The sequence below is a fragment of the Oncorhynchus keta genome, chromosome 10 (assembly GCF_023373465.1).
Source record: "Oncorhynchus keta strain PuntledgeMale-10-30-2019 chromosome 10, Oket_V2, whole genome shotgun sequence".
Taxonomy (NCBI): domain Eukaryota; kingdom Metazoa; phylum Chordata; class Actinopteri; order Salmoniformes; family Salmonidae; genus Oncorhynchus; species Oncorhynchus keta.
In genome coordinates, this window is record NC_068430.1 from 14,647,053 (window position 1) to 14,675,001 (window position 27,949).

Genomic DNA, 27,949 nt, shown 5'->3' on the forward strand with positions numbered 1-27,949 from the left:
ATTCCTCACATTCCCCACCTCCTTCTCAAAATTCATTGGATCTGAAGGTTAGAGTTCCCGCCCCTATGACTTTCTCATCCAATGGGTTTTGTGAATGACACGAGGAGAGAGGACACAAGGAATAAAGGAAATGCAATTGAGATTCTCTCATAGACCAGAATAAAGCGATGGACAACTAGTAAAAACAGGAAAGCATGGTCAGATCTTTTAATGTGCGTTGGAAACTACCAGACCAGGGTTATTGATCAATATATATATAAATAGATACAGTGAGGGCGGGAAGTGAGCGGACTCATTTTATATCCATCATGGATAATACTGTAACAAATCATATGATTAGCATGGTATAAAAAAACATTAACATTCAATCATATGCATGGAAGTTTAAAAGGTTATGCAATGCAGTACAATACATAATAGTCTGAGTACTGTAAAATAGAATTGTGCTGTGAATTGCACTGTGTATACATACACTACATGGCCAAAAAGTACCTGCTTGTCGAACATCTCATTCCAAAATCATGGGTATTAATATGGAGTTGGTTCCCCCTTTCCTGCCATAACAGCCTCCCCCACTCTTCTGGGAAGTCTTTCCACTAAATGAGGGGACTTGCTTCGATTCAGTCACAAGAGCATTAGTGAGGTCGGCACTGATGTTGGGCGATTAGGCCTGGCTCGCAGTCGGCTTTCCAATTCATCCCAAAGGTGTTCGATGGGGTTGAGGTCAGGGCTCTGTGCAGACCAGTCAAGTTCTTCCACACCGATCTCGACAAACAATTTCTGTATGGACCTTGCTTTGTGCACAGGGACACTGTCATGCTGAAACAGGAAAGGGCCTTCTCCAAACTGTTGCCACAAAGTTGGAAGCACAGAATTATCTAGAATGTTATTGTATGCTGTAGCGTTAAGATTTTCCCTCACTGGAACTAAGGGGCCAAGCTCGAACCATGAAAAACAGCCCCAGACCATTATTCTTCTTCCACCAACCTTTACAGTTGGCACTATGCATTGGGGCAGGTATTGTCCTCCTGGCATTCGCCAAACCCAGATTCATTTGTCTGACTGCCAGATGGTGAAGCATGATCCATCACTCCAGAGAATATATTTCCACTGCTCCAGAGTCCAATGGCGGTGAGCTTTACACTACTTCAGCCGACGCTTTGCATTGTACATGGTGATCTTAGGCTTGTTTGCGGCTGCTCAGCCATGGAAACCCATTTCAAGCTCCCGACAAACAGTTATTGTGCTGACTTTGCTTCCAGAGGCAGTTTGGAACTCGGTAGTGAGTGTTGCAACCGAGGACAGACCATCTTTACTCCTGTCAGCAACGGGTGTGGCTGAAATAGCCAAATCCACTCATTTGAAGGGGTGTCCACATACTTTTGCCTGACGACATAAACAGGCGGTATAATTAATAGACCAACAACAAAGAGAGTTTGCCCTCTCTGCCAATAGCTAGTTTTCAGGTTACATGTCCCTCCCACTAGGCTATTCCAATTAGGCCGCTCACTCTGACCACTCCCAGACAGTCCTAGTAAAATGATTGCTTGACAAATTGCTTTTTGCGAAGAAGCAATTTTTGTTCCTCTTTGAACATTTTAATTGAAAACAATCACAGTAAGGTACTTAAATATCACCCAGTAATTCATTGATGTTGAGATAAAAATGTCTGCATTGGACCTTTAAGATCATATTCAATTCAATTAACAGAAAATGCAAGCAGAAATCATTAAGTGACGATACTACAATATATGACATTTTTATGATGTATAATACTTTGATATTTCCCCCCACAACTACCCCCTCATCATTGCCAGAATAGCTATGGGGTAAATAACACAAGTTATAGTACAGTAAATTCTATGTAATACTATAACTCTAATATAATACTTGATTGTCTTACTAAACCATGCAGCAGTGCTGATTACCAGTCCTGGTAGCCAAGTGATAGACTAAGGTAACATTTAATGCTGATGTACCATATAAAAAACGAATTAACCATTGGTATGAGAGAAAATATTCATTTGTTATAGTAATTACTATACATATAATACATTATATTAATAATAATACTGTATACATTATACATATTGTCAACTGATCAAGACTTGAAGATACAGAATGTTAAAATCATGTGCCACGTTAGGAAATATAATGTGTTAAGCCGCCCAGTTTCATGATTAAACTCTGAAGTTCAGGATAAACTGTCTTATTTTATTCAGTGTTTCCAGAACATCAAAGCAGGCCAAATCCAAATCCTGATTTAGAGATATGCATATTTCCTAACTCAATTTCAGAAGCTGTATTATAAGCAGTGTTGGACTCAATTCAGAATGTAATTGAGAATGTCTCATAAATTCCAATACAATTACTGAATTTGAATTGAATTAGAACTGAAGTAGTAAACAGGATACAGAATTTCAATTTTAATTTTAATGAAATAGAATTGAATTCAGGGAAATTCAATGCAATTCAAATGCCTATTCTATATTGGGGTGTAGTCTATACAAATACAATGTACATCTTGTACATCAAAAATGTCATTATATACATGAATGTAAAATATTATTGAAACAATTGATTTTCAGGACAAACTGTACTTCATTAATCACTTAAAAGTAGTTAAATATTGAGAAAATACTAAGTTTCCCAGAATGCATTAATTTATCCATCAAGTTGACCCTGAGGCCTTCAAAAAGAAGCCAAACAAATGAAATGCTTGGTGGAAATATAATTGGCTATTCTAAGCATAGAGGTGAAGAAAGTATATGAACACTGTTTCCAGAGAAAAGTTACATATTATTTGGTATCTGGAAATGTGACCTGCCAGATTCAATGAAACTCTCATGTTCTATGACTGAGTGGCATTTCTTTGAATTATACTGAATTAAATTCCACTTCCTGTCACTCCCTCAAATTCTACATCTTGTGGGGTGTGGCCAATTAAATTTCAATTTCAACTCATGAGTTGAATGGGAGTCAGTTCCATCATTCTGAATTGAGCCCAACCCTGATGATAAGTAGTGCAGAGAGAGATTTGATTGGCCCATGACTGTACACCGTAACTGACATGCATTTTTGCCTGTTTTTCACCATTTTACTGAATAAACTTATGCTATTATTATTACTATTATTATTTCTTATTATTGTTATTTTATTTATTACGATTCAGAAAGCAAAAAATGGATATGTACAAATATATCTACAGTGAGTGTACAAAACATTAGGAACACCTGCTCATTCCATGACAGACTGACCAGGTGAATCCATGTTAAAGCTATGATCCCTTATTGATGTCACTTGTTAAATTCACTTAAATTAGTGTACATGAAGGGGAGGAGACAGGTTAAAGCAGGATGTTTTAGCCTTGAGACAATTGAGACATGAACAGGGTGAATGGGCAAGTAAAAAGGTTTAAGTGCCTTTGAACGGGGTACAAGAACTGCAACGCTGCTGAGTTTTTCACGCTCAAATGTTTCACCGTGTGTATCAACAATGGTCCAAAGGACATCCAGTCAACTTGACACAACTGTGGGAAGCATTGGAGCCAACATGGCCAGCATCCCTGTGGAACGCTTTCTGCGCCTTGTAGAGTCCACGTCCCAACAAATTGAGACTGTTCTAAGGGCTAAAAGAGGGTGCAACTCAATATTAGGAAGGTGTACCTAATGTTTTTCCAACTAGGGGTATAGTGCTATAGAAGAATGAAACAGACCAAAACATTCCAATAAATACATTTAACTTGACAGTGCTTTGGAGCATCTCTCTGCATACAAACATGTGAGCAGTATAAGAGAACACAGCGCTAGTAGCACCCAGTAGCAGGCTAGACTAGCTGGTGGAGGACACCACCATATCCAGCTCTTTAACATTCTCCTGGCACCTGGTGAGACCACAGCTTCCAGACAGCTCAGGGAAGTGGTTGGCTCTGGTACCAGGGATGGGCGACGCTGGAGACTGGGCCAGGGCAGGCTTCTTAGGGGGGATGGGGGGCGGGTTGCCCCTCTCTGCTCGGGGAATGGTAGGTGAGCGGACCCCCAGAGGCAGAGCAGCACCAGAGGCCCTGGGGATTACTGGGGAGGAGGGGGCCAGGTTACGGTAGTCAGTGCCAAAGGGAGAACTGTTGGGTGGCGGAGGTTTGGCCCCCTGCTGGACTGTGAAGCGGGACAGGACCTGGGTGACGGTGCTGCGGGCCAGCTGCTTGGCCGGGCTGTGGACAGGGACAGAGACGGGCTCAGGGGATGGGCTAGGGGTTGGGGACAGGTCTCTGGGGGAGTGAGGCAGGCTACCACCCCCTCCTCCACCCTGCTGCTGCTGTTGCTGCTCTGGGTCAGTGTGGCCCTGAAACTTGTGGCGAGCAGCATGGAAGCGATGGTTGATGCCTACCTGGTAGGAGGACTGGTAGCTGGGGCTGGTGGCCAGCTGAGGAGAGGAGCATGGGGAGGAGGTGACAGAGGAGGTCCCCGTGCTGCAGAGGGATATCATTTTGGTCAGGAGGGCAGGGGACCCAAGAACAGAGCTGCTGTTCTCACTCCAGTTGTCCTGGCCCAATCTGTCTGGAAGGGCTGGCACCTGCTCCTCCGTGGCGCAGTCATGGTGCCCGTTGACTTTAGGTTCCTCAGTCTCGCCCCCTTCTGCCTGGCTGGGGTGTGGGGGGGGTGGTGGTGACCCTCCACTGGTGTCCACAGGATATTCTCTCCTCTCCTCCTCAGCTCCCCTCTCTCCCTGCAGCTCTCTCTTCAGGGCCTCCACCTGCTCCTGCAGCTGGCAGTACTGGGCATCCTCTTTCTTGAGCCGGGAGCGGAGCTGCTCCCTCTCCGTATCGAACTCAGCCAGCTGCTCCTCCACCCTGGCCTCCATCTGCAGGGCCCTCCTCCTCTCCTCCTGCAGCTCAGCCCTCAGGGCAAGGACTTCCCCCTGCTCCTTCTCCAGCCTACGGCCTGCCTCAGCCAGGCGGTGGCCCTCCTCCAGGGCCCGCTGGCTGGCCCACTTGCACTCCTTGGCCAGGGCAGAGGAGAGCTGCTTGTGCTGCACCCGCTCCTCCTCCAGCTGCTCCAGGACCTTCTTCTGTTCCTTCTCCAGACGACACAACTGGCCTCGCTCAAACTCCAGCTAAAGGCACAGAATAGAGTAGAATAGGTTACGGATAAAAACTAAATAGCCCATAGCAGTTATCATCACTCAGATATTATGTTAACTCTACCTGTTGCAAGAGGCGTTCCCTCTCCTTTTCCAGGATGCAAGTGACATCATCGCCCTCGGCTGTGTCCTCTGCATGCCTTCTCCTCTCTTCCTCCAGATCGGCAATGGCCTGACACAACCCCAGGGGGGAGACAGAGACACAGAAATGATCCGTTCTCAGGTTAGGGTATTCTGCTCACTAAATACTTCCCTGAGACAAGGTGGAAAATACCCCCCTGATTAGTTATGCTTTGGTAGCCAGCTAGTTTATCTTTAATCTAATCAAGAGTGGAGGGGTTGGCATCTAAACCTCAGTCTCATCCCCAGTCCCAACCCCAGTCTCAGCTGTATCCCCAGCCCCAGCTCCAGTCCCAACCCCAGTCCCAGCTACAGCCCCAGCTCCAGTCCCAACCCCAGTCCCAGCTGCAGTCCCAGCTGGAGCCCCAGCTCCAGATCCCAACCCCAGTCCCAGCTGGAGCCCCAGCTCCAGATCCCAACCCCATCTCCAGCCACTGCCCAAGCGCCAGCCCCAGACCTACCTTCCTCTGCCTGCTCTCAGCTGCAGCTAGTTGGGCCAGCATCTTCTCCTGCATCTTCCTGCAGTGGGTGACCACCAGCTTGAGTACAGCGAGGGGGCTGAAGCATGCTGCAGCCTGGTGGAACCCAGAGCTCTGCCCTCCCAAGGCATTGCTGTCCCTCTGCAGAGCCAGGAACGGGTCGCTCAGGTTGTACTTCCCATAGCGCTCTTCCACGTAGGTGTCTCTGTGCTGGGCCTGAGGAAGCAGAGGAGGGTTGAGAGACACTGGTGTACTGTATGTTTGTCAACATGGGCTATATGGTGTAGACTGTATGTTTGTCAACATGGGGTATGTGGTGTAGACTGTATGTTTGTCAACATGGGCTATATGGTGTAGACTGTATGTTTGTCAACATGGGGTATATGGTGTAGACTGTATGTTTGTCAACATGGGGTATGTGGTGTAGACTGTATGTTTGTCAACATGGGCTATATGGTGTAGACTGTATGTTTGTCAACATGGGCTATATGGTGTAGACTGTATGTTTGTCAACATGGGGTATATGGTGTAGACTGTATGTTTGTCAACATGGGCTATATGTTGTAGACTGTATGTTTGTCAACATGGGGTATGTGGTGTAGACTGTATGTTTGTCAACATGGGCTATATGGTGTAGACTGTATGTTTGTCAACATGGGGTATATGGTGTAGACTGTATGTTTGTCAACATGGGGTATGTGGTGTAGACTGTATGTTTGTCAACATGGGCTATATGGTGTAGACTGTATGTTTGTCAACATGGGGTATATGGTGTAGACTGTATGTTTGTCAACAAGGGCTATATGGTGTAGACTGTATGTTTGTCAACATGGGCTATATGGTGTAGACTGTATGTTTGTCAACATGGGGTATATGGTGTAGACTGTATGTTTGTCAACATGGACTACAGTGGGGCAAAAAAGTATTTAGTCAGCCACCAATTGTGCAAGTTCTCCCACTTAAAAAGATGCGAGAGGCCTGTAATTGTCATCATAGCTACACTTCAACTATGACAGACAAAATCAGAAAGAAAAATCCAGAAAATCACATTGTAGGATTTTTAATGGATTTATTTGCAAATTATGGTGGATAATAAGTATTTGGTCAATAACAAAAGTTTATCTCAATACTATGTTATATACCCTTTGTTGGCAATGACAGAGGTCAAACGTTTTCTGTAAGTCTTCACAGGGTTTTCACGCTATATGGTGTAGACTGTGTGTTTGTCAACATGGGCTATATGGTGTAGGATGATGGTTGTTATTGTTCAGTCAGCTCTTACTGTAACGCTCATTTAAGATTCTACCTAAATAAACACACTCTTTACCGAAGATATTTTACAGTTTTGTAACTATGTAAGAAAATCAACCAATCTCATCATCAGACACTCGCTAACTAGCACTATAAACATGTACTATACACAAGTTTAACCTGGCTTCCCAGTAACTTTAAAATACATAATCTGTTTCTTTTTCAGTTTCTACATTCTGCTATTTTTCTCCCTTCAGGCCTGCTGCAGGAATCTTCCTTCCACTCCACTGCCCGCTAAACAGGAAGTCAGCCAGAGCTGCAAACATTACATGCCAAGAGAAACATCAACCATATTTTCTATGGGGGTGGGGATTCCTATCCCTACCAGGAAGATGGGGAGAGGGGAGGGAGAGAGAGCAGGAGAGAGAGAGGGGGAGTAGGAGGAGAGTGAGAGGGGGAGGGAGTAGGAGGAGAGAGAGAGGAGGAGGGAGGGAATAGGAGGAGAGAGAGAGGGGGAGGGAGTAGGAGGAGAGAGAGAGAAGGAGGAGAGAGAGAGAGGGGAGGAGAGAGGGAGTAGGGAGAGAGAGAGAGAGAGAGAGAGAGAGAGAGAGAGAGAGAGAGAGAGAGAGAGAGAGAGAGAGAGAGAGAGAGAGAAGGCAATAGAGGATAGGGCAGTAGAACGAGGGGGAGGAAGTAGGAGGAGAGTGAGAGAGGGGGAGGGAGGGGGAGAGAGGGAGCAGGCAAAAGAGGAAAGGGCAGTAGAGAGAGAGGAAGAAGCAACAGATGGTGTCTGTCTTCAGTCAGAGCGTTTACAAGGTTTGGGACAGCTGTGACTGCTGCTGGGGCCAGGATTGACTAGACCTCTGTTTTACTCTACCAGTGCATGGGGAACAATGGGAGTCTAGCTGACTTCAGTGACTGCTTCTGAGCTGCAGTGAACCTAGGAACAGTCAATATAGTGGTTGTAGGGAAACAAGGCACTGGTCTAGTAACAAAGGATCAATGGCTGACACCAGGGATGGCCATTCTTATCTGCTGAGGGTCAGATTTGTTTCTGCTGGGCAGGCTTTTTATTTTTTTAAATGTTTTACACAACTTAACTAGTCAAACTCTTCAAGATTATTAGCTAGTAGAGTCAGGCGTGTATCTACTAGGCTGGAACCAAACAAAAGCCAATGTCATTTCTAATATCTCTGGGATCAGAGGAGGATGGCAGGAGGAGCTATAGCTCATTGTAATATCTGGAATGGTAGAATTGGTACGGTATCAAACATATGGAAACCACATGTTTGATTCTGTTCCATTTATTCCATTCCAGCCATTACAATGAGCCAGTCCTCCTTTGCCCCTTTCCCTCAGCCTCCACTGATTGGTATACAGAGGCTGTGAAGTTTTATCCATGCTGTTATTCCATCTGGTCCATTGGGATATGAGAGGGCAGATCGAAAAGGATAGAACATCTGGAGAGGCAGGAAAGCACAGGAGTCCTGTGAGACAGAAGACATGACTCTGAAACACACAGTGGGCACAGTCTAGTGCCTGACAGCAAGTTATGATGACCAATGACCCAATACCCTGGTCCTGTATCTGACCAATGACCCAATACCCTGGTCCTGTATCTGACCAATGACTCAATACCCTGGTCGTGTATCTGACCAATGACCCAATACCCTGGTCCTGTATCTGATCAATGATCCAATACCCTGGTCCTGTATCTGACATGTGTGACCCAGGAGAGAAGGTGAACAATCCTCACTCTCCCACATTGCAATACAACAATCCAGTGAAGCTCCCCATGCCAAGTGCCAAGCCTGGTCGACACACCAAGCACCAAGCCAAGCCTGGTCCCCAAATCAAGCGCCAAGCCTGGTCCCCACACCAAGCCAAGCCTGGTCCACACACCAAGAACCAAGCCAAGCCTGGTCCCCAAATCAAGCGCCAAGCCTGGTCCCCGCACCAAGCGCCAAGCATGGTCCCCACACCAAGCCAAGCCTGGTCCACACACCAAGAACCAAGCCAAGCCTGGTCCCCAAATCAAGCGCCAAGCATGATCCCCGCACCAAGCGCCAAGCCTGGTCAAAACACCAAGAACCAAGCCAAGCCTGGTCGACACACCAAGCACCAAGCCTGGTCCCCGCACCAAGCGCCAAGCATGGTCCCCACACCAAGCCAAGCCTGGTCCACACACCAAGCCAAGCCTGGTCCACACACCAAGCACCAAGCCAAGCCTGGTCCACACACCAAGCACCAAGCCAAGCCTGGTCCACACACCAAGCACCATGCCAAGCCTGGTCCACACACCAAGCACCATGCCAAGCCTGGTCCCCACACCAAGCACCAAGCCTGGTGCCCACACCAAGCCAAGCCTGGTCCACACACCAAGAACCAAGCCAAGCCTGGTCCCCAAATCAAGCGCCAAGCCTGGTCCCCGCACCAAGCGCCAAGCCTGGTCCCCACACCAAGCCAAGCCTGGTCCACACACCAAGCACCAAGCCAAGCCTGGTCCACACACCAAGCACCAAGCCAAGCCTGGTCCCCACACCAAGCACCAAGCCAAGCCTGGTCCCCACACCAAGCACCAAGCCTGGTCCACAGCACCAAGCACCAAGCACCAAGCACCAAGCCTGGTCCCCACACCAAGCACCAAGCCTGGTCCCCACACCAAGCACCAAGCCTGGTCCCCGCACCAAGCCAAGCCTGGTCCCTGCACCAAGCCAAGCCTTGTCACTGCCCCAAGCGCCAAGCCTGGTCCACACACCAAGCGCCAAGCCTGGTTCCCGCACCAAGCCTGGTCCCCGCACCAAGCCAAGCCTGGTCCCCGCACCAAGCACCAAGCCAAGCCTGGTACACACAGAAAGCACCAAGCCAAGCCTGGTCCAAACACCAAGCACCAAGCATGGTCCCCGCACCAAGCACCAAGCCTGGTCACCGCACCAAGCCTGGTCCCCGCACCAAGCACCAAGCCAAGCCTGGTCCCCGCACCAAGCCAAGCCTGGTCCACACACTAAGCGCCAAGCCTGGTCCCCGCACCAAGCGCCAAGCCTGGTCCCCTCACCAAGCCTGGTTCCCCCCACCAAGCGCCAAACCTGGTTCCCCGCACCAAGCGCCAAGCCTGGTTCCCCGCACCAAGTGCCAAGCCTGGTTCCCGCACTAAGCCTGGTTCCCACATCAAGCGCCAAGCCTGGTTCCCGCACCAAGCGCCAAGCCTGGTTCCCGCACCAAGCGCCAAGCCTGGTCCCCGCACCAAGCGCCAAGCCTGGTCCCCGCACCATGCACCAAGCCTGGTCCCCACACCAAGCACCGCCAAGCCTGGTCCCCACACACCAAGCCTGGCAAGCCAAGCCTGGTCCCCCAAGCACAAGCCAAGCCACCAAGCCAAGCCAAGACACACACACACACAGCGCCACAGCCTGGTCCCCACACACACACACACAAGCCACACACACACACACACACACACACACACACACACACACACACACACAACACACACACACACACACACACACACACACACACACACACACACACACACACACACACACCACACACACACACACACACACACACACACACACACACACACACACACACACACACACACACACACACACACACACACACACACACACACACACACACACACACACACACACACACACACACACACACACACACACACACACACACACACACACACACACACACACACACACACACACACGAAGCACAGGGAGGAGGTTTGGTGTTCCAGTGGTGCAATTGAGGAGGGGGACTGACATGAAACACATTCCTGAAGTAGCTTAAGTTTAACAGCCAGGTCAACCAATGCTTATTCAGTCATTCCTGCACTAATGTGACGATGCTAACATGCCCGGAAGTAGGCAGTCATATTTTGTGCTTCTTACAGTAACCAGGGAAAGTATTTTTTTCCCGCTGTGTGTCAAATATGGGCATCGCTAGGGTACAACATTATGATACGTGCCACAGCATAAGGAGAAGCAGGCAAGATGAGTCATGGATGTGTACTGGTTAACAGTGAGCAAAGCTTTAGCCATCATCAAATATTGTATAAACAGAACACAGAAATATCTGTTATATAATCACATTAACCCAACTTCATTTCCCAGCAAACCATGCTATTATAAGAAATGAGGAACAAGACGGGAACAAAACAAACTTAACAAACCTTCACCCTTAAGACTAAATGGAAATAGGAAAACACCCTGTGGCTGACAGTGACACACCACCGTACAGTAGGTTTCCACATCAATGGCAGCTTGTGGCTGCTCTGGAGAACCACGTACTGAATACTTCTCCTGACTGTAGTATGAGACTGAGTGCCCTGAGCAATGAGACTTGTTCACATGATCTCTTGCTCGAAATGTTGGTGAGAGTTCATATGCTACCTGACACACAATTCTTTGACACAGTTATTTGACACACTTAAATCTGTTGAAAATCAAAAGATGAAAAGCTGCTCAGTGGTCGAGCCCTCTAGTCTAAGCCTCTCACTTTGAGTAACTATGGGGTCCATTGCAAGAAAGGATTACATATTCCAGTGTACAATAGTGAGGTTATCTCAGAACTAAATATTGTGTTTGCAGGCCACAAGAGACTACTGCTGAGGCACCCAAGGATTGAGTTACCCCTATCAGTCCTGAGATCTAAGCAAAAATCGTCTTTTCTTTTATCTGACTTTTATTTATCTGCATGTCCAACCCTTATATTTAGCCTCACAATTAAGTATTTTACCATGTTATTTTCAGGACAACCAGGGCAACAAGAAGAACACAAAACAATTTTGACATAAATAGTTGCATTCATGAGTTTTATTGACAAATGTCAATAAAAAAAGAAGGTCCGCCAAAGCAGAAACATTCCAAAGCAAAAACCTACCAAAGGAGAAACATTTCAAAGCAAAAACCTTCCAAAACAAAAACATTCCAAAGCAGAAACCTTTCAAAGCAAAAACCTTCCAAAGCAGAAACACTCCAAAGCAAAAACATTCCAAAGCAAAAACCTTCCAAAGCAAAAACCTTCCAAAGCAGAAACACTCCAAAGCAGAAACATTCCAAAGCAAAAACCTTCCAAAGCAAAAACCTTCCAAAGCAAAAATGTATATGAATGCTGTAAGTCCAGAAATGGTTTGCTTACTGTGCATTTAATATCCAACTAGTCAGTGCCAACTGTGTGGAGTTTGGAGTTTGTGACAGCAACTTTGTGAGCTTATTACAATATTATAGACACTATGTCCTGGGATTTCCTACGACCTTCTATGTAGAAGAACCCCTTACCTTCTATGGACTCTTGTGTACATTGTGAGCGTCATAGAGCAAAACGTGAGTTTTCGTGACAGTCTCAGCTTTTAATAGTTTGTAGCTCAAACCATTCCGTTTGTAGCTCAAACCATTTAAACTCGGCCGCGGGCCCCTTTGGGATTCTCCTTTGTCTCACAAACACCGCTATAGCTCAGCCCGTGTCAATCACACAAACTAATGGTTGGCATCTACGGATACAGAAGAAATTGACGATTCCAACAACCCAGAAGTCTGTAGCTCAATATTTTAAAAGGGTTAGCAGTCAAAAATACGCCGGCGTTACGGTGGGACTCTGTTAGAGGAAATGATGGTTGAAATGACTAATTATGTATACATTCCAATCAGAACTGACTAGTCCAAATGCTATAATGTACTGTACATGTGAATTTTTTCTCTTGCTCCCATTCCCAATTGTATATAATGTAGTCAGGAGTTTAGTAACAATGAAGGTCTGTTCCTTAGTTCATACATTTGTACAATCTCCAGGTGGCAGGAACGGCCCATCTCCAGACTGTCTAGAATGTTGATTTATACTGACTGACCTTGACTTCGTGCTGATAACGCGAAGGCTCGAGAGCTAGAGGGCCCCTCTACTTGTGAAATAGATAGAACGTTTAGAAAACGCTGACATCATTTTCAGTTTATAACCTGTGAAAATATGTGTATGTGTTGAGTACTCTATTGAATTAAACGCTGTTTACCTGGCTTTTAAGACTGGTCTCGATCTACTTCATGTATAATTAATGAACTTACACCTCATTAATGAACTAGAGAGAGTGTGAATCTGATTTCGCCTATAAAACATATTGGAATTTAGAAATTCCACTAACAATTGGTCCTTCGATCCCGGATCTAAATACCCCTCCCTGTTATCTGGAGGTAGTACGCTGAAAATCGTGCACGGACGAGTTTTTGACTCGTTTTACTAAAGACCTGACCTCTGAATTGAGGTTCAAATTAAGGCCTGCGTATTATCACAGAGTACAGAGAAGGTGACTAGATTCAAACGAACAGTGCTTTTCCCAGCCGGCAGCAGGTAAAGTAGCCTTTATTCTCAAATTTAGGAGGGATTATTTAGGATATTTATTGATTAAAATGTTATGAAGGAGTTGAATTTGATCAATAATAGGTGCTTGAATATTCTGAACAAATAAAATTGGTTTCTAACCAAAATCGATAGAAAGGAAGCAGGTCGGAAATTGACCTGTGGTAAGGTGCGCTACCATCAAATAAACTAGAGCTTAATAAAGCCTGGTCTTGCAAGACAGAAGGTTATTAAGGAGTGATATAGTACGCATTGGAGAATTAGGACGCTTGTTCCGTACAAATAGGATGGCCAATAATTCAATAAACATACCTAAATAAAGTTCATACCTAATAGTCTATCTGTATATGGGAAGTAGTCTGACTATGAAAAGTAGCAGATAGATATATTAAAACAGGTGAGGATAAATTAGGCTTGGTGAGAAGGCAGGGTAATTCTAGGCGAACAGAATAATTTAACCTGTACAATGATGAAAGAAATTAATATCAAAAGATAAGTGATTAGTCTAGAGTAGTGAGATTTGAGACATTAACGTTGAAAGTCCCAAAAGGAATATCCTATGGGTGAAATGTGATGTCCGATCAAAAGTCTTCTATAGACGTGGTTCACAGGAGAGGTCAACTTAGTCTAGAGTAGTGAGATTTGAGGCATTAACGTTGAAAGTCCCAAAAGGAATATCCTATGGGTGAAATGTGATGTCCGATCAAAAGTCTTCTATGGACGCGGTTCACAGGATAGAAAATACATACTGATTATTTTTAAAGGAACACACACATAGGCAGACAGAAAAATAACTAAAAGTAACTAAGTAACGGTAAATTACAAATTTATAGAACTGCACGCACATAGAATTTAAAATGATATAGAAAGACATAGATAAGTGATTAGATACCATAGCTACTAGTAACGGCAAGGATTTAGAATGGGTGGGAATGCTTCAAAGAAAGCCCCGGAACTAACGGGAGACGAGCGCTGGATGGAACAGAAAGACAAGAGAAACATCGATTTCGGTCTAAGATGGAGTAAGAAATACGATTTTGATGGCCGTCTAAATGTAGAAAAGCTGGAATCCCTTATAAAACAGATACATAAGGAATGTGGTAATAATGTGAAAAAGTAGAATAAACAGGGGTTATACACAGCCGGAGTTTGGCTTTCGGAAGCAAAAAAGAAAATGGGACGCGCAAAAAAAAAGTGTTAAACTCTATTAACGTAAAATTCTGTGTGTAGATTTATATTATGAGGTTTGAACTATACTAATATTGTAGAATTACATAATCAACATCTGAACATACTTACGTTAAACATTAATTGAGCCACTGAGTATCGTAAAGATGCCTCAGATTGCAACGGAAGTGCCAAGTACTAAATGGGCTATATAGTGCAACGCTTTGGACTATAAAACGTAAGGTAAGAATAGTTTAATCGTAAAAAGTTGTGATTGTTTTTCAGAGTATTTGATTTTTGGTTAGGTAACGCCTGGGAATTCGAACTAGAAGTTAAAGTATCCAAAAAAAACACTATCTATTTTCTCTGTCTTTCTTTACGGGGAAAAATAATGTCTTATCTTAAAGGGACAGTGCACGTCAATCACAGTGGTTTGAGTGTATGACAGTGGAAAAAATATTGTGGGACGACAATTTGAAGAATGGGGCTGAGGTTGAGCGCTTGATGATGACGTCACTAGCGAGGCACTTTTGTCGTCAGGGGACTGACATGTTTTGGGTTGGTTTAGTGCCAGTGTTTTGGGCATTCACCCATGTTTTGGGTTGATTTAGCGCCAGTGTTTTGGGCATTCACCCATGTTTTGGACCTGTTACGTTTTGAAGGACATTAAAGTGTTTTCCCGTTCATTTCGCTCTCTGCATTTGACTCCTCACTCACTTCACTCACCCGCCGTTACAATGAGCCTAGAAGTCTAGGCAGATTTGAGTTATGTTGTTGTCTATATGCCACATTTTGTACAGTATGTGAATGAGTAGAATATGTGGATTAATAGCCAGAGACAATCCTCAGACTGCAGAGAGATAAAGGATAATCTTTCCACAGCCAGACAGCCTTTCATCCCAGGCACATGGACATAAATTGGCTTAAGTGCTAGCGTTGTGGCAGTACATCCTGGCTACTACAGTAGAGCTCCTTCCCTGGTTGGCTAAAGGATCTCTAATCAATTAAAGTCAGGTTAAATCATGGGAGGTCAGGTAATGAGAAACTGCTGTGCCAATTGGGGCAAGGAAATCTCTCGTGCCAGCTAGGGCATTACAGCCCAATGAGCCAGCTTAGGCACCCCTGGTTCCATTGGTGGCGACCCCCAGGTCCGACGTCACCAACAAAACAAACCCTAAAAAACTCCCTGATGCTTCTTGTAATGGTATTATCATTCTGTAAGGCCCAACACAGGAGATTAGAAGCAGGTACAGGGAGTGAACCATTTAATACAGACGGACATCCAACGGACCAGGAACAGCGTCTGGACATAAACACGACACAACAAATAAAGCTACTACAGGGAACAACACAGAGGAGCAGACATATATGCAGGGGCAATCAACAACGTGATGGAGTCCAGGTGAGTCCAATGAGCGCTGCTGCACGTATTGATTGTAACAGGTGCGTATGATGACGGGTAGCGCCAGGAAGGGGGAGCAGGCTTGACAGCTCCACTCGATCTACATGTTACCTACCCAACCTGCTATCTCTCAGGTATAGCTCCACTCGATCTACATGTTACCTACCCAACCTGCTATCTCCCAGGTATAGCTCCACTCGATCTACATGTTACCTACCCAACCTGCTATCTCTCAGGTATAGCTCCACTCGATCTACATGTTACCTACCCAACCTGCTATCTCTCAGGTATAGCTCCACTCGATCTACATGTTACCTACCCAACCTGCTATCTCTCAGGTATAGCTCCACTCGATCTACATGTTACCTACCCAACCTGCTATCTCCCAGGTATAGCTCCACTCGATCTACATGTTACCTACCCAACCTGCTATCCCTCAGGTATAACTCCACTCGATCTACATGTTACCTACCCAACCTGCTATCTCCCAGGTATAGCTCCACTCAATCTACATGTTACCTACCCAACCTGCTATCTCCCAGGTATAGCTCCACTCGATCTACATGTTACCTACCCAACCTGCTATCTCCCAGGTATAGCTCCACTCGATCTACATGTTACCTACCCAACCTGCTATCTCCCAGGTATAGCTCCACTCGATCTACATGTTACCTACCCAACCTGCTATCTCCCAGGTATAGCTCCACTCGATCTACATGTTACCTACCCAACCTGCTATCTCCCAGGTATAGCTCCACTCGATCTACATGTTACCTACCCAACCTGCTATCTCCCAGGTATAGCTCCACTCGATCTACATGTTACCTACCCAACCTGCTATCTCCCAGGTATAGCTCCACTCGATCTACATGTTACCTACCCAACCTGCTATCTCCCAGGTATAGCTCCACTCTAGCTACTTGTTAAGATCAAATCACATTTTAGTTGTCACATGCTCCGAATACAACAGGTTATCATGAAATGCTTACTGACAAGGCCTTAAACAACAACTCAGTTCAAGAAAGAGTTAAGAAAATATTTACACAATAAACTAAAGTAAAACTAGTAAAATAAAAAAGTAACACAATAAAAATAATGAGGCTATATACAAGGGGAGTCAATGTGCAGGGATACAGGTTAGTCAAGTTATTTTGTAGTAGGTAGGTAGGGGTGAAGTGACTATGCATAGATAATAAACAGCGAGTAGCAGCAGTGTACAAAACAAATGGGGGTCAATGTAAATAGTCCGAGTGGCCATTTGATTAATTGTTCAGCAGTCTTATGGCTTGGGGGTAGAAACTGTTAAAGAGCCTTTTGGCCCTAGACTTGGTACTCCGGTACCGCTTTCCGTGTGGTAGCAGAGAGAACAGTCTATGACTTTGGTGACTGAAGTCTATGACCATTTTTTGGGGGTTTCCTCTGCCACAGCCTAGTATATAGGTCCTGTATGGCAGGAAGCTTGGTCCCAGTGATGTACTGGGGCGTACGCAATACCCTCTGTAGCGCCTTACAGTCAGATGCCGAGCAGTTGCCATACCAGGTGGTGATGCAACCAGTCAGGATGCTCTCGATGGTGCAGCTGTAGAACTTTTTGAGGATCTGGGGACCTTTTCAGTCTCCTGAGGGGGAAAAGGTATTGATGTGCTCTCTTCACGACTGTCTTTGCGTGTTTGGACCATGACAGTTCGTTGGTGATGTGGACACCAATGAACTTGAAACTCTCGACCCGCTCCACTACAGCCCCATCGATGTTAATGGGGGCCTGTTCGGCCCGCCTTTTCTTGTAGTCCACGATCAGCTCCTTTATCTTGCTCACATTGAGGAAGAGGTCGTAGTCCTGGCTACCTATAGGCTGTCTCATCATTGTCGGTGATCAGGCCTAATAATAATAAATATAATATATGCCATTTAGCAGACGCTTTTATCCAAAGCGACTTACAGTCATGTGTGCATACATTCTACGTATGGGTGCATACATTCTACGCATTCTACGTATGGCCTACCACTGTTGTGTCGTCAGCAAACTTAATGATGGTGTTGGAGTCATGTTTGGCTACGCAGTCGTGGGTGAACAGGGAGTACAGGAGGGGACAAAGCATGCACCCCTGAGAGGCCCCAGTGTAGAGAATCAGCATGGCAGATGTGTTGTTGCCTACCCTTACCACCTGGGGGCGGTCCGTCAGGAAGTTCAGGATCCAGTTGCAGAGGGAGGTGTTTAGTCTCATGGTCCTTAGCTTAGTGATGAGCTTTGTGGGCACTATGGTGTTGAATGCTGAGCTGTAGTCAATGAACAGCATTCTTACATACAGTAGGTGTTCCTTTTGTTCAGGTGGGAAAAGGCAGTGTGGAGTGCAACTGAGATTGCATCAACTATGGATCTGTTGGGGGCGGTATGCGAATTGGAGTGGGTCTAGGGTTTCCGGGATAATGGTGTTGATGTGAGCCATGACCAGCCTTCCAAAGCACTTCATGGTTACCGATGTGAGTGCTACGGGGCGGTAATCATTTAGGCAGGTTACCTTCGCTTTCTTGAGCACAGGGACTATGGTGGTCTGCTTGAAACATGTAGGTATTACAGACTCAGTCAGGGAGAGGTTGAAAATGTCAGTGAAGACACATGCCAGTTGATCCACGCATGCTTTGAGTACACGTCCTGGTAATCCGTCTGGCCCCGCAGCTTTGTGAATGTTGACCTGTTTAAAGGTCTTGCTCACATCGGCTACCAAAGAGCGTGATCACGCAGTCGTCCGGAACGGCTGGTGCTCTCATGCATGCTTCAGTGTTGCTTGCTTTGAAGCGAGCATAAAAGGCATTTAACTTGTCTGGTGGGCTCGCGTTACTGGGCAGCTTGTGGTTGTTTTTCCCTTTGTAGTCTGTAATAGTTTTCAAGCCCTGCTACATCCGACGAGCATCAGAGCCGGTGTAGTAGGATACTTGTTACCTGCCCAACCTGCTATCTCTCAGGTAGTCCTCTTGTCAGTAAACAGAAGGCGCAACTCGAACCAATGTTCTCAGTTGTTTCATGCGCTTCATGGAAACTCCTCGGACATAAGTATAAATCATAGTTATATCTCTATACGTGGACCTCACATTATACTCAATGGGTGGCATCATTGAGGGGCATTGGGGCCCTGCCTGGAAATGAAACAAGGGAAAAGACTGGGGAGAAGGATAGCTCTTACCCTGAGGGCCTCAATGACCAGGTCACGGGCTTCCAGCTCTCCTTCCAGGACACTGAACAGCATTAGCAGCTCTGGCTTGCTCAGGCTCTCCATGTTCATCTGGGACTCCTATGGGCATGCCAGGGAGAGGAGCTCGGTCAGTACCATGACATACACTGTCAATAAATTAAAATATAACAACACGGAAGTTATGTGCATGAGATGAAAATGTTTTTTTTTTGCTTTGTGTATGAACAAGATATTTGGATAAGATGGCCAATACTGTACTTAAGTTAAAGAACCCTTGAATCCTTTGGGTCATTGTGGATAACTATAGATTTTGAATAAACTTTTAAAGGTGCAGAAATTAGCACAAATCTGGCAAAGACTTTGATATCAGGCAACATTTCAATCTAAGAGGTCCACTATTTAAACACTGGAAACATTTACCAGGCCCAGTACCTTTGTTAATAAAAGCTGAAAGCTTTGATAAACTGAGAGAAAAGCACTGCATTTGCCATTCACTCTCATGGTTCACTTGTCTTTGTGAGGAGCTTGTGAACGTCATACATGTGGAGACAAATGCCTCACACACACTCAAATGTATGTAGTTCTGTCCTTGAGCTGTTCTTGTCTATTGATGTTCTGTATTATGTCATTCTGTATTATGTTTCATGTTTTGTGTGAAGAGTAGCTGCTGCTTTTGCAACAGATAATGGGGATCCTAATAAAATACCAAATACCAATACACCAACATATGCAGACAGAGACGGAAACTCTCAGTCCCAATCCGTATATATACAGATTTTGCCACATAATTGTCGAAATGATATTAAGTAACTGCCCACATTCATTCCCATATTCGTTCATATCGAGACTCAGCAAGTTGTGCTTTGGGATCCTCTCTCCCTCCAACTTTTGTTTTGACCCCTTTAGAATTAGAGGTTAAAAGTCAGGGGAGAGAATTTTTGAGATGTGTTGTGGTCTCTTTGTAGGCTCCATGCATTTTTTACTTGGTGCAGCTGCCCTGGGTCTGTTGACAACACTGTGGTATCCACACCTCAAACATACAACCACACTCTGGCCAGCCAACACATGCAGGCCAGGCTTTGGAATCAGCGTAGTTCATTCAGTATCACACTAAGCAATGGGATCCTTCAAAGAGTTCACAGAAACTCATGGTGAGCTCATTGGGATATTATTAGTAAGTTGGAAAGAGACCGTCAGACTTGACTAAATAACACTAAATAATAAGTGTATTGGTCGCGCACTCAAATTTGCAGATGTTATCGCAGGTGCAGCTAAATGCTTGTGTTTCTAAATGCAGTAATACATAGCAACACAAAACAATACACACAAAATCCAAAAAGCAAAAAGAAAGAAATTACCCCAGAATATATAAATCATTAGGAACACCTGCTCTTTCCATGCATAGACTGACCAGGTGAATCCAGGTGAAAGCTATGATCCCTTATTGATGTCACTTGTTAAATCCACTTTAATCAGTGTAGATGAAGGGGAGGAGACAGGTTTAAAAATGATTTTTTAAGCCTTGAGGTAATTGAGGCATGGATTGTGTATGCATGTCATTCAGAGGGAAACTGGGCAAGGCAAAATATTCAAGTGCCTTAGAACGGGGTATCGCAGTAGGTGCCAGGTGCACCGGTCTGTGCCAAGAACTGCAATGCTGCTGGGTGTTTCATATTCAAAAATGTGTGTATTAAAAATGGTCCTCCACTCAAAGGACATCCGGAAACTTGGCACCCCTGTGGAACGCCCTGATAAAGTGTGTGTATGTGTATATTTTTGCTATTTTCTACATAGAAGAATAATAGTATGGACATCAATGAAATGAAATAACACACATGGAATCATGTAGTAATTTAAAAAGTTATAAACAAATCAAAATATATGTTCTATTTGAGATTCTTCAAAGTAGCCACCCTTTGCCTTGATGACAGCTTTGCACACTCTTGGAATCCTGGTTTCAACTGTACCCGGGCAGATGGCAGACAGCGTGAATTGCTGATGTCAAAGTTATGAACTATTTTTGAACTATTTGAAATTGTTGCATGTTGCGTTTATATTTTTGTTCAGTGTATATAATGTAGGGCTGACCCCATTTAGTAGACTGGTCAATTTTTTTATTGATAGGCTGTTGGTCGACCAAGATTTTTTTAGTCGAGCAGTGGCAAATGTATATATATAAAAAAATGTATGGCACATGAGACACCAGTCTGATTCACACCTGTCCATTACACCAGTATCATCAGTAGTACATTTACCATTAATTACTATATTTCTCATCTACAATGTTTGTTTGGTTATGGTAATTTCTGATAATGCATTCAATATATTATTATTATTATTATTATTATTAAATCTTACTGTTGACATTGTAGGAGTGGACGTTGTTTGCAGAGCGCAAGTAAACAAAGTTTGTTTTTACATCCATAGAGAATGACAATAGTTCCTCAATGTAGACTATTTAAAAAATCTTTCCAGCTCTCTCCCTTTTGAGAACCACTCAGCATGAAAGGGGAAAAAATGTCCGGCTCTGATCCGGTGGAATCGTCATAAAATAGGCCTACTTGATTACTTGTCCACACGGGAAACTCTGAGGGCCCCGAATATTTTATACAATGTTGCAAGTTGGCTAGCAGAGCTTCTGGCCAGACCAAGTTGATACAATGTTTAAAGTTCCTTGCAGACAAGTGTAGCCAATGTGATTTAAATGATATATATTTGTATCGGGATATTTTCCACCTGTGGGCTGCAATGTTTTTTATTTGTTGGCTTTATGTACAGTGGCAAGAAAAAGTATGTGAACCCTTTGGAATTACCTCGATTTCTGCATAAATATGTCATAAAAATTGATATGATCTTCATCTAAGTCACAACAATAGACAAACACAGTGTGCTTAAACTAATAACACACAAATTATTGTATTTACAAAAGTATCTCTAAAAGCCTTAATGTTCATCAGTCCACAGTAAGACAAATTGTCCATAAATGGAGAAAACACTGTTGCTACTCTCACTATGAGTGGCCGTCCTGCAAAGATGACTGCCAGAGCACAGTGCAGAATGCTCAATGAGGTTAAGAAGAATCCTAGAGTGTCAGCTAAAGACTTACAGAAATCTCTGGAACGTGCTAACATCTCTGTTGACAAGTCTACAATACGTAAAACACTAAACAAGAATGGTGTTCATGGGAGAACACCACAGAAGAAGCCACTGCTGTCCAAGAAAAACATTGCTGCACGTCTGAAGTTCGAAAAAGAGCATGTGGATGTTCCACAGCACTCCTGGCAAAATATTCTATGGACATATTAAACTAAAGTTGACTTGTTTGGAAGGAACACACAACACTATGTGTGGAGAAAAAAAGGCACAGCGAAGCACACCAAAATCAAAACCTCACCCAACTTTAAAGTATGGTGAAGGGAGCATTGCTGCTTTGCTGCCTCAGGGCCTGGACAGCTTGCTATCATCGACGGAAAAATTAATTCCCAAGATTATCAAGACATGTTGAAGGAGAATATAAAGCTATCTGTCCACCAATTGAATCTTAATAGAAGTTGGGTGATGCAACAGGACAACGATCTAAAACACAGAAGTAAATCAACAACAGAATGGCTTCAACAGAAAAAAATATGCCTTCTGGAGTGTCCCAGTCAGAGTCCTGACCTCAACCCGATTGAGATGCTGTGGCATGACCTCAAGAGCGGTTCACACCAGACATCCTAAGAAAATTGCTGAACTGAAACAGTTTTGCAAAGATGAATGGTCCAACATTTCTCCTGACCGTTGTGCTGGTTTGATCAGCAACTACAGAAAATGTTTGGTTGAGGTTATTGCTGCCAAACCAGTTATTAAATCCAAGGGTTCACATACATTTTCCACCCTACACTGTGAATGTTTACACAGTGTGTTCAAGCAAGACATAAAAACATAGAATTGTTTGTGTCTCATTAGTTTTAGCAGACTGTGTTTGTCTACTGTTGTGAATATTAAGACCAGATCAAATTTTATGATCAATTTATGCAGAAATCCAGGTAATTCCAAAGGGTTCACATACTTCTTGCCACTGTAGACTATTTTTACATATTGGAAATTGTAATAGAAGTTACTTTTAGATTTGTAACATTTTAAATTAGATCGAATGTTGATTAACCACATGATATTGATTTTGAGATATGAAAACTTTATTAAAATGAAATGAAACTGTTCCATGAAAAAGTGCATATGAAAATCATGACTGGCACGCAGATCAGCAGAAATGGTACGATAAATTGGCACTCCAAATGGAAAAGGTTCCTGACCGCTGCTATAGGCTATTAGTGGAGCAAGAGCCAACTTCAGGAGCGTAAGAGCCCATTTATGCTTGATTCGAAAATGTGATCGAAAGCGTCGTATGGATGGTGTGATGCAATTGCAAAGAATCCGGAGGCATGCAGAGGCCAAATTGAGCTCCGTATCACATCGCTGAGCGCCTCTAAAAATGTTTAACAATGAGGAGGGCACTTATAGCTCTGGATTGACATGATTGGTTGATGGTAGGTGAGGGCGGGATGTCCTGTATAAACACAAACTCACTTCCTTTGACAACTTCCTTCACAACAGTTCTGCGCTGCTCGGTGAAGTGCAAGAAGTATGAATGTCCTGACTTCTGCAGAGGCCGCATCACCCGAAATGCTGCACGGCCAATGCAGACGGCAGAATGACCATGCAGTGTCTTTAACGGCCGAATCTGCGAAGCCCAGCAGCAGAGGGCAGCGGAAGGAGGAGGGTCGGGAACAGGTTTTTTTCTTCTGGTTAGTCAATATTGATCTCTGGTTCCTTCTTTAGTACTTTGTGTGTCTTCATTTTTAATCGCAATGCTTAAAGCATCAGACAAGCTCAGGAGCCTAGATGATTTTATTCAAACATAGGGTGTGTCTATATATGGAAAATACATGTTTTAAAATTTTGACCAATCGATTGGTCGAAAGTCAAATGACTCTCAGCCGACCAAGATTTGTTTTAGTCAGGGACAGCCCTAATATAATGGTGTGTAAAGACAGTATGGACAGTATATGAATAGAGAAGGGATCTATAGCAGTAGTTATATAGTATGATCCTTGAAAATAATTTATTTTATATGCTGATGAACCGATGTTCCTGACCAGGAAAAACATCTAATCAACTCCTAAACAATAGTGTCACCTCCCCCAATCAGCATTCCCATATCTGATTATCCACGGCAAAAGCAGAAGACCTAATACCCTCCGTATAATCTGCCTGCCTCAGTCTCTCAACTTTATTAGTCCCCCAGCTCCGACCACTAAGCATTCAGTAGGCCTGCTCCTATACGAGTTCTGTGGTCGCTCAGTAGAATTTTCCACATCGTGAAGTCATCAGGAGGGGCCAGCCGGAGCTCAGAGCGTTGCATAATGAGATGGGAGCCCAGGGGGCTTTGATTGTGAGCTGCTACTGTACTGCATCATGGGGGCTATGAAGCTCTCCCAGCATCCCAATAACTAGACACTTGAAATATCTGAATGGACATAGTCTGACTCTAGACTTTACGGGGTATGAATCAATTCCCTTTTCTGAGCTCTGGGACAGTAGCAAAGGATGCATCAGCAGAAATAGCATGGCTTGATCTGAATCTAATCACACAAAGTTATTACTCTCATACATTATGGTTCATTCTGGCAGTTTCATCCCAGATCCAAGCACACACTGTACTGTAAAATATCTATGATCTGTAGATGGGTATTCTCCAGACACTCATGGCTTGGTTTGTGTTCTGACCACATGGCTAGCAAGCCAATTGAAATCCCCACCTCCTTCAGTCTTGCTTTTACAGCCTCGCTAATTTCACAGCCACTTGTAACCTGTCTGAAAATGTGCACTTATAATTTTACAATAATTTTTTCTAATCCCTTGTTCTTGAAAACATATGACTGAAAGTACGCTCACTAGTAATGTGTTATTCAAATATATAGCATGGGCATGTTATGGAACGTATGGGAAACCCAAATATTCCCACACTCGTTCATTTACGCTTCCTAAAGAAATGCCTGCATCTATAATCCCTTTTTATCCCTGTTTGTTTTAAGCCTAGTCAGCCATGTTCCCCATGTAACAAACTTCTGCCTGAACCTCAGAGGCTCACTGTCTGTCTATCCATCCATCCGCCCATGTAACACACTTCTGCCTGAACCTCAGAGGCTCACTGTCTGTCTATCCATCCATCCGCCCATGTAACAAACTTCTGACTGAACCTCGGAGGCTCACTGTCTGTCCACCACCCCCTCTCTCTTTCTCTCTTTCTCTCTCATAGCACACAAGTAGCAGATGCCAGGGGCTAATTAGTGAAATCCCTTTGGCCTGCTGCACACTGTCTGAATGACTCAGTCAGTCACTGCGGGTCACAACAGACAACAGACAACTCCTTGTATAAAGAAACATATCAAGAGACTCGATCAGATTACAAAGAGATAACTAACATTCATTTTTTAAGTCTGCAGCATGCTGTCTGTGTGGGGTGTGCTGTGCAATAATTTGATTTTCAGTATCATGTCAGTGTTATTACAAATAAAAAACAGCTTTTACAAAGCCAATAATTCATTGATTTCCTACTGGATTATTCCCATAAAGTCGGATCTAATTTCAGACCTTACAATGACACCTTAATGAAATACTAGCTACCCATCTGTGATACATCAAAACTATTGGATAAGATAGGCGTGTAGTCTTGTCTAGGTGTGTGCTCTTGTCTATTTGTTGGCACAATGTTACAACGTAAAATGCTAGTGTGTGATGTTATATATGTTATATAAACATCACCACACAATAAATAGACAAGACTGTAGAAGATAATTGTTCAGTCACATCATATACAGTAGCCTGGATCCCATCATATAGACTGGTTCCCGTCATATAGCCTGGGTTCCCGTCATATAGCCTGGTTCCCGTCATGTAGCCTGTGTAACCAATGTGAAATGGCTAGCTAGTTAGTGGTGGTGCGCGCTAATAGCGTTTCAATCGGTGACGTCACTCGCTTTGAGACCTTGAAGTATAATAATAATATAATAATATATGCCATTTAGCAGATGTTTTATCCAGAGCGACTTACAGTCATGTGTGCATACATTCTACGTATGGGTGGTCACCGGGGATCGAACCCACTACCCTGGCGTTACAAGCGCCATGCTCTACCAACTGAGCTACAGAAGGACCACAAGTAGTGGTTCCCCTTGCTCTGCAAGGGCCGCGGCTTTTGTGGAGCGATGTTGATGTGTGCAGAGGGTCCCTGGTTCGCGCCCGGGTATGGGCGAGAGGACGGTCTAAAGTTATACTGTTACACCTGGTTCACGTCATATAGCCTGGTTCCCGTCATATAGCCTGGTTCACGTCATATAGCCTGGTTCACGTCATATAGCCTGGTTCACGTCATATAGCCTGGTTCACGTCATATAGCCTGGTACATGTCATATAGCCTGGTTCACGTCATATAGCCTGGTACATGTCATATAGCCTGGTTCACGTCATATAGCCTGGTACATGTCATATAGCCTGGTTCACGTCATATAGCCTGGTACATGTCATATAGCCTGGTTCACATCATATAGCCTGGTACATGTCATATAGCCTGGTTCACGTCATATAGCCTGGTTCACGTCATATAGCCTGGTTCATATCAGTACATTAAGGACAGACTAGTATGTCTGCCAAATATAAAACAGAGAAACCAGAATGAAGCATGAATCAAATATGATGGGATATTTGTATTAGCCAATCTTTGATTATAGGCTATCATTCAGGATATTTTAGAACTTGCCCAAGTCATTCAGACAAATCTGAAAGTGTAAAAACATTGAAGACGCTATAAAACCACTCTATGTTTAGTTTAGGAACTGAGCATCAATGTTCATTCATTCTATGTTTTACTTCTCTCAGTTTAATTGTATAGGCTACTGAGGATAAGCCATAGTCATATAAGGACAAACAATTATAGGAGTTATTACAATGTAGCTGTGCAGATTCGAGTGTCTGGCCAATTATAATAATATAAAAGTTTATCTTCGTCATTCAACATACCTTCTATGTCTCTTCAATGCCTTTGTAAACGCCAACATGAACTTTAACAATTGTCAAAGATTGTCTTGCGTCTTCAGCTGTCGATAGCGGAAGAACTCATATGTGACATATCCGTCAGCCTATAGGCAAGGCCGAATTCAGATTGTTGACCTATAAGATTAGTCTTGTCTACCTCAGACGCAGAGTCAGGGAAAGGAAGCTGTCGCATGGGTTTTGGAATTTGGACGAATTTCTTTGTGTAGACTTTTTTCGGCAAATCTTTGCCTCTTCCAAAAGTCTTGATTTGTTAATTTCCTGTATATTTCCCGTTGCGTTAATTTACCTTGTATCTTACAACCTGTGGTGCTTCACTTGAAAGTACTATTTTGGTTTTATTCTCAAGCGTGTTTAGTTGTCACGTATACGTTTTGAGTTCGCATTGTCAGCACACAAAAATATTGAAATATGTAAGGTATGTTGTGATTTTTATCAAATAGCAAGGACTGCGCCGAGACCAGGGAACATTCACGTTTATACAGTATCCTATTATAGGCTACCTCAATTTAGACTCAGTTCAAATAGGCTGTCATAATGTTTCCATAATAACATAACACTTTATTCTTAACAGTCCTAAACTATGGACTTTGAATACTTCAACAATCCTATATGACAAAATTAAATTATCAGTTTAATCATGAGCTTTATAAAGTGATCTGATAAAGGGTCAATTATTGTTATTTTATTGCTATTGTTATTTTTATTTAAGGTGGCTCACATTAGTTTATTTCTGACTT

General features: G+C 43.9%; 1 protein-coding gene across 1 annotated transcript; it reads right to left on the minus strand.

Moving 5' to 3' along the window:
- Positions 1 to 193: 193 nt before the first annotated feature.
- On the minus strand, positions 194 to 27,304 carry LOC118388256 (CTTNBP2 N-terminal-like protein). Its single transcript, XM_035777114.2, has 5 exons — positions 27,177 to 27,304; positions 19,107 to 19,214; positions 5,721 to 5,954; positions 5,204 to 5,311; positions 194 to 5,112 (listed from the first exon to the last, which is right to left on the minus strand). Exons 2-5 carry the CDS (start codon positions 19,203 to 19,205, stop codon positions 3,832 to 3,834), a joined length of 1,722 nt encoding a protein of 573 aa, XP_035633007.1. The 5' UTR covers positions 19,206 to 19,214; positions 27,177 to 27,304; the 3' UTR covers positions 194 to 3,831.
- Positions 27,305 to 27,949: the final 645 nt, after the last annotated feature.